This window comes from Staurois parvus, unplaced genomic scaffold (assembly GCF_062004578.1).
Source record: "Staurois parvus isolate SC_StPar_1 unplaced genomic scaffold, SC_StPar_1.0 ptg000090l, whole genome shotgun sequence".
Taxonomy (NCBI): Eukaryota; Metazoa; Chordata; class Amphibia; order Anura; family Ranidae; genus Staurois; species Staurois parvus.
Genome location: NW_028317886.1, coordinates 25,495,426 through 25,508,531, shown reverse-complemented (window position 1 = coordinate 25,508,531; position 13,106 = coordinate 25,495,426). Strand labels below are relative to the sequence as shown.

The window sequence follows — 13,106 nt, the reverse complement described above, 5'->3', positions numbered from 1 at the left end:
AAATAACATTGGCCAGTTTGGTAGGCATAATAACATTTTGTTTTTTGTTTTATTTTTCTTGATAAGTACTAGTAAATTTGCAAGAAAAGTTTTAAGAATATGTTCTTGCTAAAAGTCACTGCTTGCCTGCAGTAGTTTGCCCTACAACTAATTGTGCTACAGACCTGAAAAATTAACTCTACTTGCAAGAAATGTCACTTTTAAGCTGAGCTGAAAACACCCCTTATGTAATGAAGAACATAGGCAGACATGTTAGAAGTCAAGCTTGAATGACAACCATGGTTCCATCCGTATACACTGGAGTAGTGAAAATGCTGCAGGATTCAACACTTGAGTGTCTTCTGCCCTTTCTGTGTCTTGTGGTAATGAAGGGGCTGGTGGGAGAAACCACAGTGGGCACTGGGGGACCAGGTAAATGGCATTTCTGGACTTGTTGCATTCTTCAAACTTTTTATCCACTGGTTTCTCTTCACTAGGGCAGAGATTGGTGGTGAGAGCAGCCCAAGAGTTGAGTATAAAGGGAACACTTTTTGTATTGAGCCCTTATTTACGTGAGTGTTGCTTTAAAGGATAACTATAGTCTCCTAGATTGTAAGCTCCAAGGAGCAGGGCCCTCCTATCCCTCTTGTATTGAACTGTATTGTCTCCCTTTATATTGTAAAGCGCTGAGCAAACTGTTGGTGCTATATAAATCCTGTATAATAATAGTTATATCTGTCAAACATTACATGCATTTTCTGTGCCATTAATAGGCCCCACTACAGATCTCAGAGCTGGCCAAGGAGCCATGGTATTTTTAGAAACGTAGCACAGTTCCACATGGCCCACCAGCTTGGGGGAATACTAGAAAGCAGAAATTTAGAGTACTTTTTGGATCCTGGTTCAGCTATCCAGTTGATCTGTGCCCTGTTAATTGCATGAAGATATCTTTTTTAAAGCGGTAGTAAACCCCTGCAGGTTTAGGTCATAATGCACTAGTATACAGCACACACTAGTACATTATGACACTTACTTTAACACGGAGCCCTCCAGTGCAGCGCTGTCACCTCCAGGTCTTCCTTCAGGGTTTGCGGGCTCCTGCTGTATGAATGGCTGGGGCCATGATGACATCACTCCCGCACATGCGCATGGGAGCCCTGGGTTGTGGCACGGAGCTCTGAAGGTCCAGCACGATATGCTGTCCTTTCAGAGTGCGTGCACCAGTGATGTTACCGGTTGCATGTTATGTGAATATCTCTTAAACAGTGCAAGTTTAGATCTTCACTGTACCTACAGGTGTAGGGAAAAGGCCTCTGAGCTGGAAATATCCAAGGACATTTAAAGGGCTACACACATAGGTTGAATGCTTGCAACACGTAAACCTTATTATAGGCTTACCTGTAGGTACAAGATCTAAAGTGGACTTTGTTTCCACTTTAAAAGGGTACCTCTAAGGGATAGATATCTGGAAGCTGCCATTGCTATCTTGTTTTTTGTAATAATGTCCTGATTTAGGTTTCAGTACATAATTGTTTTAAGCAAGCATGCAGTCAGTAATGTGTTGAGGATTCAGATACACACATACTGGTTTTGGTTAAGTGACTCACAAGTAGTGAAGGAAGCTTAAATTGGAATTCCAGCCTTTACTTAACTAGCTTTAAAGTGATATTAAAGGTTCAGTTTATTTAAATAAGCTACCAAACAAGTCATACTTACTATCTCTGTGCAGTGGTTTTGTACATAACAGCCTCCTCTTTTCAGGTCCCCTGCATGCTCTCATGGCTCCAGCCCAAATCCCCACCCCCTGCCAAGTGCCCCCATATTAAGCCACTTCCTATAGGGGTACTCATGTGGGCTTGCTCCTGAGCCAGGCTATTTGCATCTATTCAGACACACAACCTGGGTCAGCCCAGCCCCCTGGAGGAGGGGGTTGGGGCAGGTACATGATTTTGACAGGTGCCCGTTCCCACTTCTGCTTCGGCTGCCTAGGAGATCGGAAGCAGAAGTTCTTCTCCCCCTTCCTCCCACAGTCTTCTGGGAAGCGTGACCATTAACAATGTGCAGCGAGGCCCGGGCACGCTCAGTGGGCACCCGGTTGTGAAGCCACAAGCTGTCACGGCTGGTGTCTACATTTGAGATGCCAAGGGGATAAAAGACGGAGGGAAGGGACAGCTCAGGTGAGCATATCGCTGGAACCTGGGACAGTTGAGTTTTTTTGTTTTTTTTTTTAATTCCTTTAAAAATTTTCCTTGTTCAAAAAGCCAGAGACTGCGCAGTACAAAGTATACAAAAGATAATAAAACTTGGCGGCAGATGAACCAAAATAAGAGGATACAAAAGTAAACTATTGAGGTTGTGGTAAAAACAACAGCATAATAAGGCAGTTATGCAGCTACAATATCTTGACCCATGGTGCCTGAGCACAAGGTCTAGTGTATTCAACCACCTGTAAAAGCGGTAAAAAGAGCCGGGTTACCAATGGTCGCTCATGTACCGCCAAAAGAGAAGAGGGGAAAGGGACCCAAACAGAGATTCCGGCACCACACTGATACGTCGCTTCCGGTATATAACGCCTGATGATATGGGAAACCAATAGACCAACCTATGAATGAATGGGTGGAGCTAAGTAGGATAATAGACGGGATATAGGAAAGGGGCAGAGGAAAGCGGGACAGGAAAAAAAAGGGGTGGGAGAACAAGGTGAGAGAGGGGGAAGAGGGTGAGGAAAAGGAGGCAGGGACACAGATCTCAAACAAAGGTCATCAAGGGAAATAGAATATAAAGTCGAGAAGAAACCAGTTGAGTAGAGTAGCGGAATAAGGCAGAGCATCTCTCCCATCCGGGAACCACACCAATCAGGCAAGGTGGGGCCCCTCAGACTGGCCCAGGAGATTGCCACAGTCTCCAGGTGTCTCAGAAAAATTTTCCACGGTCATATAAAGAGGCTGTGAGGTCCTCCATGTCTCTTAGCTCATTGACTTTGAAAAACCAGAGGGCTCTCGTAGGTGGGTGTACAGACCTCCAGCACAGGGGAATGCAAGCTTTCGCTGCGTTTAGTAGTTGAATCGTCAATGGGGCCTTATACTTTTTAATGTTGAGATCTTTAAGGTGTAATAGACTGGCTGCTGGATCACGTGCCATGTCAACAGTCGTCAAGTCCTTAATGGTGCCAGTCACGATCTGCCAGAATGGTTTAATCTTAGAGCAGGCCCAGAAGATTTGGAAGTTCATAACCCTGGGCAGCACCACATCTCCAACATAGGTTCGGAATTTGGGGAAAGATGCGATGTAAGGTCGTAGGAACCCTATACTACCTGGTCAAGATTTTATAACCAGTTTCCTGAACTTGAGGCAATGGATGATTTCTGTGCAAAGTGGAGAATCTTCTCCTCCTGTACGTCTGTAAAATGAATGCCCAGATCAGCTTCCCAGTGGGAATGGAAGGTAGGGGTAAGTTGAGTGTCTGTTTGATAAAAGTCAGCAGCTACAAAAACTGTACCTGCTGACTTTTAATAAACACAAAAATGGCTGAAGCTCCTTTTTAAGCAAGCTTCCAGAATTTTCTAGCAGTAGTTACTGTCACTGTGCAATCTCACAGTTTGAGAATGGCTGCCTTATAATAATTTTTTTCCATATTTTAGGTCTTGTTTTAATCGTGTTGGAAATACTACACCCTCAAGATGGCAGACAAGTTAACAAGAATAGCTATTGTTAATCATGACAAATGTAAGCCAAAGAAGTGTCGTCAAGAGTGCAAGAAAAGTTGCCCTGTTGTACGAATGGGTAAGTGAATCTTTAATCTGCCTTTGAGCTGTATAATGCAGGCCAAAATGGTTCGTTTATCGGCCAAATTTTCGTCTGCACAAAAAATCGGCCGATATTCACGCTGTTAGTGGGGCCAGCCCGTCGGCCATTTTTCGCAGATCTTCTCGTTTATTTTTATCGGCCGTGCTGGAAAATCCACGAAAAACCACAAACCAAAATGGCCATTTTTCATGGACATTGGTGGCAGCAACGGCAACGACCGATTTTATTGTTTATCGGCCGATAAACGGCCTGTCTATGGCCAGCCTAAGGGTGGTCCTAACCAGTCTCATCCTGTACTTCACCTTAGGACCCTTTCAGATGGACGTTCTGATCAGGTCCGCCTGTCAATCCCTATGAACAGGTGGGTGTTAACTACCTTTTGAGTCTGAACAGGCCCTCTTAAAAAAAAAAAAAAAAAAAAAAATCAGGAGAGGGCTCTATTCTCTTCCGTTTAGGCAGAACAGAGATAGCTGTGTGTAAATGCACAGCAGAGTCCATTTTACTCCCAGCCACCCATAGAGCAGAGCGGGCTCTGTCCATGTTTGCTCTGCAGAAACTGAGCTGACACTGATGATGTCTGCCTGCTCTGCTCCGATCAGCAGGGGATCAGCTCATAGATACCCTGCTGATTGCAATGGAATCCGCAGTATGTGAAAGTGGCCATTTATATTGGTAAGGATCAGACTGGGAATACTCAAGGGAACATTTACAAGCACTTCTCAGACTTTTCAGCTTGGCTAAAATGTGTGTTCTGGCCAATTTACTTTCCATCTAGAAGGGACAAACTGTTTACCAGATGTGTGTATCTTCAGTTCATTGGGAGTCTCAAGAAATGATGGACTGACATCTGATCTATCATTTTGTGGCTAGCTTTACTTCATTTAATTTAAATAAGCTGTGCTCTCATGCTTTATTATTGATATATAATTTTCTTACAAATACAGTGCCTTGAAAAAGTATTCATACCCCTTGAAATTTTCCACATTTTGTCATGTTACAACCAAAAACGTAAATGTATTTTGAGATTTTATGTGATAAGACCAACATAAGGTGGCACATACAGTATCTCACAGAAGTGAGTACCCCCCCAAACTTTTTTGAAAATATTTTATTCTATTTTTTCATGTGACAACACTGAAGAAATGACACTTTGCTACATTGCAAAGTAGTGAGTGTACAGCTTGTATAGCAGTGTAAATTAGCTGTCCCCTCAAAATAACTCAACATACAGCCGTTAATGTCTAGATATCTGTGAGATACTGTAATTGTGAAGTGGAAGTTAAATGATAAATGGTTTTCAAAAGTTTTTACAAATATCTGAAAAAGTAAATACTTGTAGAACCACCTGCAAGTCTTTTTGGGTATCTCTCTATCAGCTCTGCACATCTAGTGAGTGAAATGTTTGCCCTTTTCTTCTTTGTAAAATAGCTCAAGCTCTGTCAGATTGGATGGAGAGCGTCTGTGAACAGCAATTTTGCAAGTCTTGCCACAGATTCTCAATTGGATTTAGGTGTGGACTTTGATTGGGCCATTCTAACACGTGACTATGCTTTTTATCTAAATCATTCCATTGTAGCTCTGGCTGTATGTTTAGGGTCATTGTCCTGCTGAAAGGTGAACCTCCACCCCAGTCTCAAGTCTTTTGCAGACTTTAACAGGTTTTCTTAAAAGATTGCTCTGTATTTGGCTCCATCCATCTTCCCATCAACTCTGACCAGCTTCCCTGTCCCTGCTGAAGAAAAGCATCTCCACAACATGATGCTGCCACCACCATGTTTCACGGTGGGGATGGTGTTCAGGGTGATCTGCAGTGTTAGTTTTCCTCCGCACAAAGCGTTTTGCTTGTAGGCCAGAAAGTTGTAGGGCTTTACAGAACAGCTGTATTTACACTGAGATTAAATTACACACAGGTGGACTCTATTTACTAATTAAGTGACTTCTGAAGGCAATTGGTTCCACTAGATTTTAGTTAGGGGTATCCGAGTAAAGGGGGCTGAATGTAAATGCATGCCACACTTTTCAGATATTTATTTGTAAATTTGTAAAACCATTTATCATTTTCCTTCCACTTAACAATTATGTGCCACTTTGTGTTGGTCTATCACATAAAATTCCAATAAAATACATTTACGTTTTTGGTTGTAACATGACAAAAGTGGAAAATTTCAGCGGTATGAATACTTTTTCAAGGCACTGTATATTGTATGTATTTGTTTCCCATCTGTTGAATGACACACCTAGGGGAATAGACTGGGGTCTGCTTTCCAGGATCCCTTCTGGTAAAGGTTAGCTCTAGAGCACTTTATAGGTCCAAACTGATGGCTTTATCACTGAACTTTCCCTTTTTCTGAAGAGTTGGGAGTAGTAAGTTGGCCAGTCGGGACAAGTTCTTTACCGCCATACAATTCAAAGAAATATCTCCCCGCTATTGCTTCTGCCACATGGAACTTCAGTTTTTGAGGGTCCATCTCATCGTGGATGGACTGAGGTTCAATCCATCCAGTCATCAGGGGAGGATGTGTTTTTTGTTGTGGGTTTTTTTTTTCTTTTTTCACTCAATCACTCAGTTATGTGCCACTTCTCATCTCAGAGACCACTGGTGCATGCTCTTACCCCCTTTCCTGCAGATTCTTTATTTTGTTTGCCCATAAGTTTCTAATCCATCAGTCTCGGAGACTGAATTGATTCTGAATTGCTCCAGTCTTTGATTGATGAGCTTGCCCCGAGGAGTCTTCTGCTATTACTACCTGGTAAAGGAGACTTTCAGCTCTTCTTGATGCAGTGCACACCACTTGGAAACTGGAGGATCAACCTGTTGCTTCTATCAGCAGTGTTTCCACCCCTCCCACCCCACATATACACATATGTATGAACATAAACGCATGCATCTGCGTGCAAAAACGTCAAATGCGATGCACATGTTACATATCGCCGCGCACGCTGGAGTGAGAGCAATATTTCTAGCACAATAATTTCTCCGTGACACTAAATTGATGACCTGTAGAGGCTTCTGAATTGTCGCCTATAGAAAATATAGTGTACTGAAGTTTGTTGCCATATCACGGGTGCACACAAATGTAAGGTTTGGCAAGTTGGGTCTCTATTTACTCGGTGCAACCTTGTCTTTTATATTGTACCAAAATTGTGGGTAATTTATTGAGTTTGTTTGCTGTAAAATTCACTTTTGTGTGTTATTTACTGATATTGTGTTTCGTAGACCTTTGCTTTAATATTGTATGACATAAAAATTACCACTATTTTATTCTCCAGTGTTTGCTTTTAGAAAATATGTCTGGGGATTTTGTGTAATCTTCAGGCCTAAAATGATTTTTTAAATGTGTGCAAAAAATGCAAAAACTGCTCTATCAGCGAGAGGTTTAAATAAGTTCACTTTTTTTTTTTTTTTTTTTTAAAAGAGATAATAAAAGCATTTCTTTTTGGAGATAAAAAAAAATGTGCATTTATTATTTTCTTTTTTAACTTCAAGCCTAGAAAGCATTTCACTCGACCACAGGTGCTATGGAAGAGTTCTGCAACTTGCCATTGTCTGTGTGCTTGTACCTTGTACATGCAGGCAGATACACAATGACTGGAAGAGACAATGAACTACCGCAGTGTTTAAGAGCTCTGTGCTCATTTATTGAGAATTACAAGCTGACAGCAGCAAAGGCTATCGGTACTTGTAGTTTTCCATTCACAGACTTCTGTGAATGGCTAGGCAGGTGGTGCCCCGCACGGCCAGTTTAAAAAAAAAAAAAAAAGTGATAGCTGGAGGTGGGAGAAGATCCCCCGCTAGCTGTCACTACATGCAGCTGCTACAGCAGTGGGAACACGTTACATATCCCACCCAAAAACTGGGTGGAATATGTAACATGTTCCCAAAGGTGAACTTTCCCTTTTTAAGGTAAAATAAAACCTTCCAATCTGTTTCTCTTAACACTTACCAGAGTATTCACCAGATGTGCTCAACGTGTGGCCTGTGGGTCACATGTGGCCCCCCATCTCAAATTGAATACAGGAGTTTTTGTGCACTTTCAGAAGTGCAACACGCCCACAAGATATAATACAAGTCAATAGCAAAGCACAGCTAACCTCCAGGAAACCCACAGGTGCACTATGCTGCTCCCTGGGTGTGGGTAAATCACAGCACATCAGTGTGAAAGCAGCCTTATAGGGCTCAGGACAGTAAGAGTTTGTTCATATTTGCCGTTTGGGGGGGGGCAGAGTCTTTTTTACCACATCCTCCCCCATCCACTGGTGTAGCATTCGGGGTCACAATGGTGACTCCGACCCATGCTCCAGAGGGCCTGTGTGGCCTCCCTTTTATATTCTGCTCTACACTTGGAATAGTATGGGTGACGGGGGTGACATATACAGAAATTGATCCTCTCCATTTTGCTTCTGCAACTGCTGAAAGCTGGCTTCTTCTCTCCCTCCCGTGTTCATCATGCTATTTGAAATCCTGAACCATTCCATTTCATTGTGGCCCGCGACCAGTTTACAAATTGCTAAGTGGCCCTCGCTCTTCAAAAGGTTGAGCACTCTTGCCTCACATGGTGCAGCGCCACTGCTGTCTTTCTGGTCTCACATTGCTCAGAGCAGGTAAAATTGACACCATTTTTTTTTCATACAATCACTTTGTCTTCCCCATCTTTGAAAGACCAAGAATGTACATTTCATATCTCCGCTCTTGGAATTTCTCTACTGGCCTATTCCTTTCTCACCTATAATATTTCTCCATAGGCTGGCAGGTTTCCGTTGTAGTCCTCCAGGCCTTCTGGATAAAGGTGCCAGTTTCTTTGGCAGAACAGTTCTAGGGTGTTTGCTCCAACTTTATTTCCCAAACCCAAAAAGAGGACTTGCCTCATCTTAGATTTCAAGGCTCTTGGTGCCTTCCCTTGGGTCCATATTTTCCATATAAAATCCTCTGGTCTGTCATCGCCTCTTTTCACCAGGGAGGCTTTCTACCTTTTGTGGACATCAAAGATGCCTAATTGCATGTTTGTTTTTTCAGTGCACGAGCCACTCCTACACCTTAGTTTGGGGTCCCTGTACTACTAGTTTGTGGCCCTGCCCTTTGACCTCTTGTCTGCATGTCAGGTGTTCCAAGCTGCTTACTTCGGTCTTAGGCTTGCAGCAATCTCACAGCATATCCATTGTGAGGTACTTAAACAACCTCCTGTTGAGGGAACAGTCTGCAAGGGCTGTGTAAGACAATATGTCTGTGACTATGAAAAAGTCACAGCTGTTCAGGTGCATCCTTTTAGCTTCAGAAACCATAGCTGAAACCAACTCCTTGAGTTGAAGTAGCTGGTTCTGGACATTGCTCAGGTCAATGTTCCTTCCATAGGACTCCTCAGCCAGCAGCACTTGGACCTACGGGTAATGGTATCTACACACAGAGGTGTTCAGGACCTGTGTTGCTGCTGGGGAGTGCTGGATGTGGTTACTCTAGTGGCTCTGTGGGACCAATACAGCATGAAACGTCTTAGGATCACAATGGGGGGCATTTCAGTGATGCTCATTGCCTGAACTGGCCTAGGCGGTCCATGGGCATGGCCAGATTGTCTGGATCTTCTGTCTGAAGGACCAATTTGCTATCCTGCTTGGGTCACTGGTTTTAACGGCATGTCTTTTAAAGTCTGGGTTTTGAGGCACAGAGGCATCCTATGCACAAAGCTAGGAAAGTCTACTTCCTGCAAGGTTCTATCTTCTGACTTGGAATGCATTCTTCATTTGCACCACAGGAGTTTCCCCATGGGAAGAATTCTCTATCCTGCAGCTAGACTAGCATTTAGCTATCAGCTCCCTCGAGGGTCAGGTTTCTGCCCTTTCTTTTCTGTTTCAGAGACTATTGGTCTTTAAGTCCTTAAAATAGAAGTTCACCTTTACACAAAAAAATAATAAATGCACATTTTTTTTGCAGGTAAAAAAATGTGCATTTATTTTTTGTTTTAGGAGTCTCTAAAGCATTGCACCAGCAATCAGCAGATAGCTATGCCATGCAGGCCTCTTGAAGACTGTCAATGTATCTGCCTGTACGAGCAAGCCGATACTTCGGACAGGAAAAATTAATGAACTACCACAGCGTGGTGTTACTACAAGCTGATAGTTGCTAAGGTTGTCAGGACCTGTAGTCCATTCATTCACAGAGGACTGTGAATGAATGATGTGGCCGTGTGGGCGGAGCCCTGCATGGCTGTGCTGTCTTTGAAAAGTGACAGTATGGGGAAATTCTCCCCATACTTCTGTCACAGGCAGGGGAGGCAGCGGGTGGTGGCTGCAGGATCCGGGTATATTGCATGTTCCCAAAGGTGAACTTATCCTTTTAAAGTATAACTAAAGGCAAAACTTTTTTGTTTGCTATTGAAAGTGAAAGTAAAGGAAAATCCCAAATTTTGGGTTGTCACCAGAAACGTAATAGAGGGGAAATCCTCCAATGAAGATACTAGTTCTGGTGACATGGGGATCTGCAAGGAATTCCCTTTAATTTGCATGGATTTCCATTCACTTCCTGTCTGGCTATAGAACAAAGTGAAGGGAAATCGCTGTGATAGGACACAGATGGTGAAAAAAGACAGGTTATAACCCTCCCTACTCCAAAATGAAAAAAAGTTTGGCCTATAGTTCTACTTTGTTAGATTTTTGTGCAGGGGTCTTTCATGTAGCTCCCCAGTGGCTCTGTTGTAATGTAATCTGTTTCCTTTTACACTTGAGACAAAACCATTTGAACCCATTAGAGATCTTCCTTTCTCTGCTCTCATCCTCAAGGTGTGTTTTTTGAGGCCCTTAACTCTGCAAGGCTAGTCTGAGCTGGTGTCCTTCACCTGTAAGGAGCCCTTTTTGGTTTACATAGAGGTTTAAGGCCCAAGACTTCTTGCCTGCAGTGGTTTCTGCCTTTTGCTTCAACCAGGACATTGTTCTCCCATCCCTCTGTCCAACACCATTTCATCCATAGTAAATTTACATTGTCTGGATGTTTCAGGCAGAGTCTCTCTATGGTCTCCTAACTTTGGGTTCTAGCCTTTGCTGTCATTTGTGATCTAGAACCAAGGGCTTAGTTTTGCCAGGCAGCCACCTGGTCTTCTTTTTATTATGTTTCAAGTTTTACTAGGTAGATGTTTTTGCCCCATCTGACATCAGCTGCAGGCAGCTCTTTGAGCTACTAGCAATCCCCAGTTCTCTATTTTCTTGGACTTGTTAATGAAACAAGCTCAAAGCTTTGGACTGCTTTGGATGTCTTGAAGGTGGGACTTCCTATGTCCCTCAATGAATGAGAAATAAAACCAGATTTTTTTTGTACTTGTCAAATAATCATTTCCTTCCATTTTTATGATCATGCTCTTGGTACTGCTTTGCTACCAAGCTGAGGCATGGTGGTGGAATGGTAGGAAGGGTTATCTTTGGTTGCCTATATTTTATATCTATTTATTTTTCCTTCTGTAGGCATCAGTATAACACAAAGGTTAAGTTTTATGTCTCTCAGTGAACTCGTAGAAAATGATTTTTCAGCAAGTAGAAAAAGTCTATTTTTATGTATGTTTAAAAGCTGTATGCATGAGCCAAATAAAGAAAACCTAACCAGAAAAATTGCTGCTTTTCCCACTGTAGTGATGGTTTCTGACCTTCAGTGGTACTCCTAGTGCACCTCATAGTACTCCTACACAGGTTGCAGCCTAACTTTATTCTGGGAATCACACAGCAAAGTAATGAACATAGTGGTAATCTGCAATGAAATGCATGTTTGTTATGAATAGTGAGAATTCGGTCCACAGACGTGGTGTTTCCTATTTTAAGCATTGCCTTTTATTTAACTCTGCCAACTTCTTTTGACGACTTTCTCCCCATTCTATGCATAATTTTTCTTAACTGCGTTTACCATCTTTTTACCTTACTTGTTCCCAAGTCTCCTTACCCTCTTCCTTTATTTCTATATCCTACAATTCATCCCATATTCTAAAATGGTTGCTCCTTTTGACAACTAGAACCATGCTGTCATTCAAGCTTTGGCTTGTTCAGTTACTGTATCTAGAACACCCTGTAGACTTGTATGGTGCACCTTCAAGATATATTGCTTTCCACACATTGTGATTAGTCATTGCTTCAGTGTTTGTACTCTTAAATTTTGTTTAAAACAAAGTTCTTGTGAAATTAATTATTGGTTTGCTTCTTTACCTTAGGAAAACTGTGCATTGAGGTCACTCCACAGAGTAAGATTGTATGGATTTCAGAAACACTCTGCATCGGATGTGGTATCTGTATCAAGGTAACTTTGATTTAGTAGGGATCCCGTGTTTGAGAACCATTTTTTAATTTTCATTCCAAATTCGTTTAAAGTGAATCTTTGTAAAACCAAACACAAACTATCATCAGCACCGAAACCTCTGCCATCTTAACCCTTCATTTCTCTACTCTGCTACTGACCAACTCTATGACAATATCTCACCCCTGTCCTGCCCCAACCTAGCCACTCCCCTCTATAACCGTTCACTGTCATCCTTCTTAGACAATTGCCCCCGTCACACAGAATCAGGTCTCGACTCCTATAACTTTGGCAAATGGATAACAGCAGAAGTCTGAAAAGACGTAACCATGCCTTTGAGCACCTGTGGCACAAGACTAGGTCTCGGATTTCAACCAATATAGGCCTGCCCTTCAAAAATACTGACTTCACTCACTACCTCAATCATTGCCCAGGAGGTCCCCAATCAAAAAATATTATTGATACAATTTGTGATGAGACCTCTGCTGTACAAACATCTCCCCCCACTTATCACTTCTTTTGTACAGGTACACTCATTACTTCCCTCATTTAAAGTGATTATAGACTGCATGAAGATAAAAAACCTTGAGCTTTTCACACCACTTTAACCCCGCTACTATAGACGAGGTTGCTAAATGTTTCCTAATGAACACTTAACCACTTGCCTACTGGACTCTGTTTCCTCGCAAATGCTATGATCATCCTCTGGCTTTATCCTACAATCTCTCCCTCTCTTCTGGCATCTTTTCCAACTCTCTAAAACATGCACTAGTCACCCATACTTAAAAACACTCTCACTGGACACCACCAACCTTAACCTACGCCCCATCTCCTTGCTCCCCTTTTTCTCCAAACTCCCTGAGCGCCTAGTCTATAACAGACTGTGTAACTTTTTTTTTTATATCGCCTTTGATCCTTCAGTCTGGATTTTCCTCTCAACACTCCACAGAAACTGCTCTCCTAAAACTCACAAACAATCTAGCAACAGCTAAAACCAATGGACACTATTTTGTACTCCTACTCCTGGACCTCTCTGCTGCCTTTGACACAGTGGACC

The 13,106-nt window shown here is 42.5% G+C and overlaps 1 protein-coding gene across 1 annotated transcript in view; it reads left to right on the top strand.

Annotated features, from left to right (window-relative positions):
* ABCE1 (ATP binding cassette subfamily E member 1) overlaps positions 1-13,106 on the top strand; it is a 46,584-nt gene that overhangs the window by 3,300 nt on the left and 30,178 nt on the right. The window contains exons 2-3 of the mRNA XM_089670494.1: positions 3,621-3,762; positions 11,967-12,052. Coding sequence (XP_089526620.1) covers positions 3,660-3,762; positions 11,967-12,052 — 189 coding nt within the window. The 5' untranslated portion in view covers positions 3,621-3,659. The remainder of the gene's footprint in view (positions 1-3,620; positions 3,763-11,966; positions 12,053-13,106) is intronic.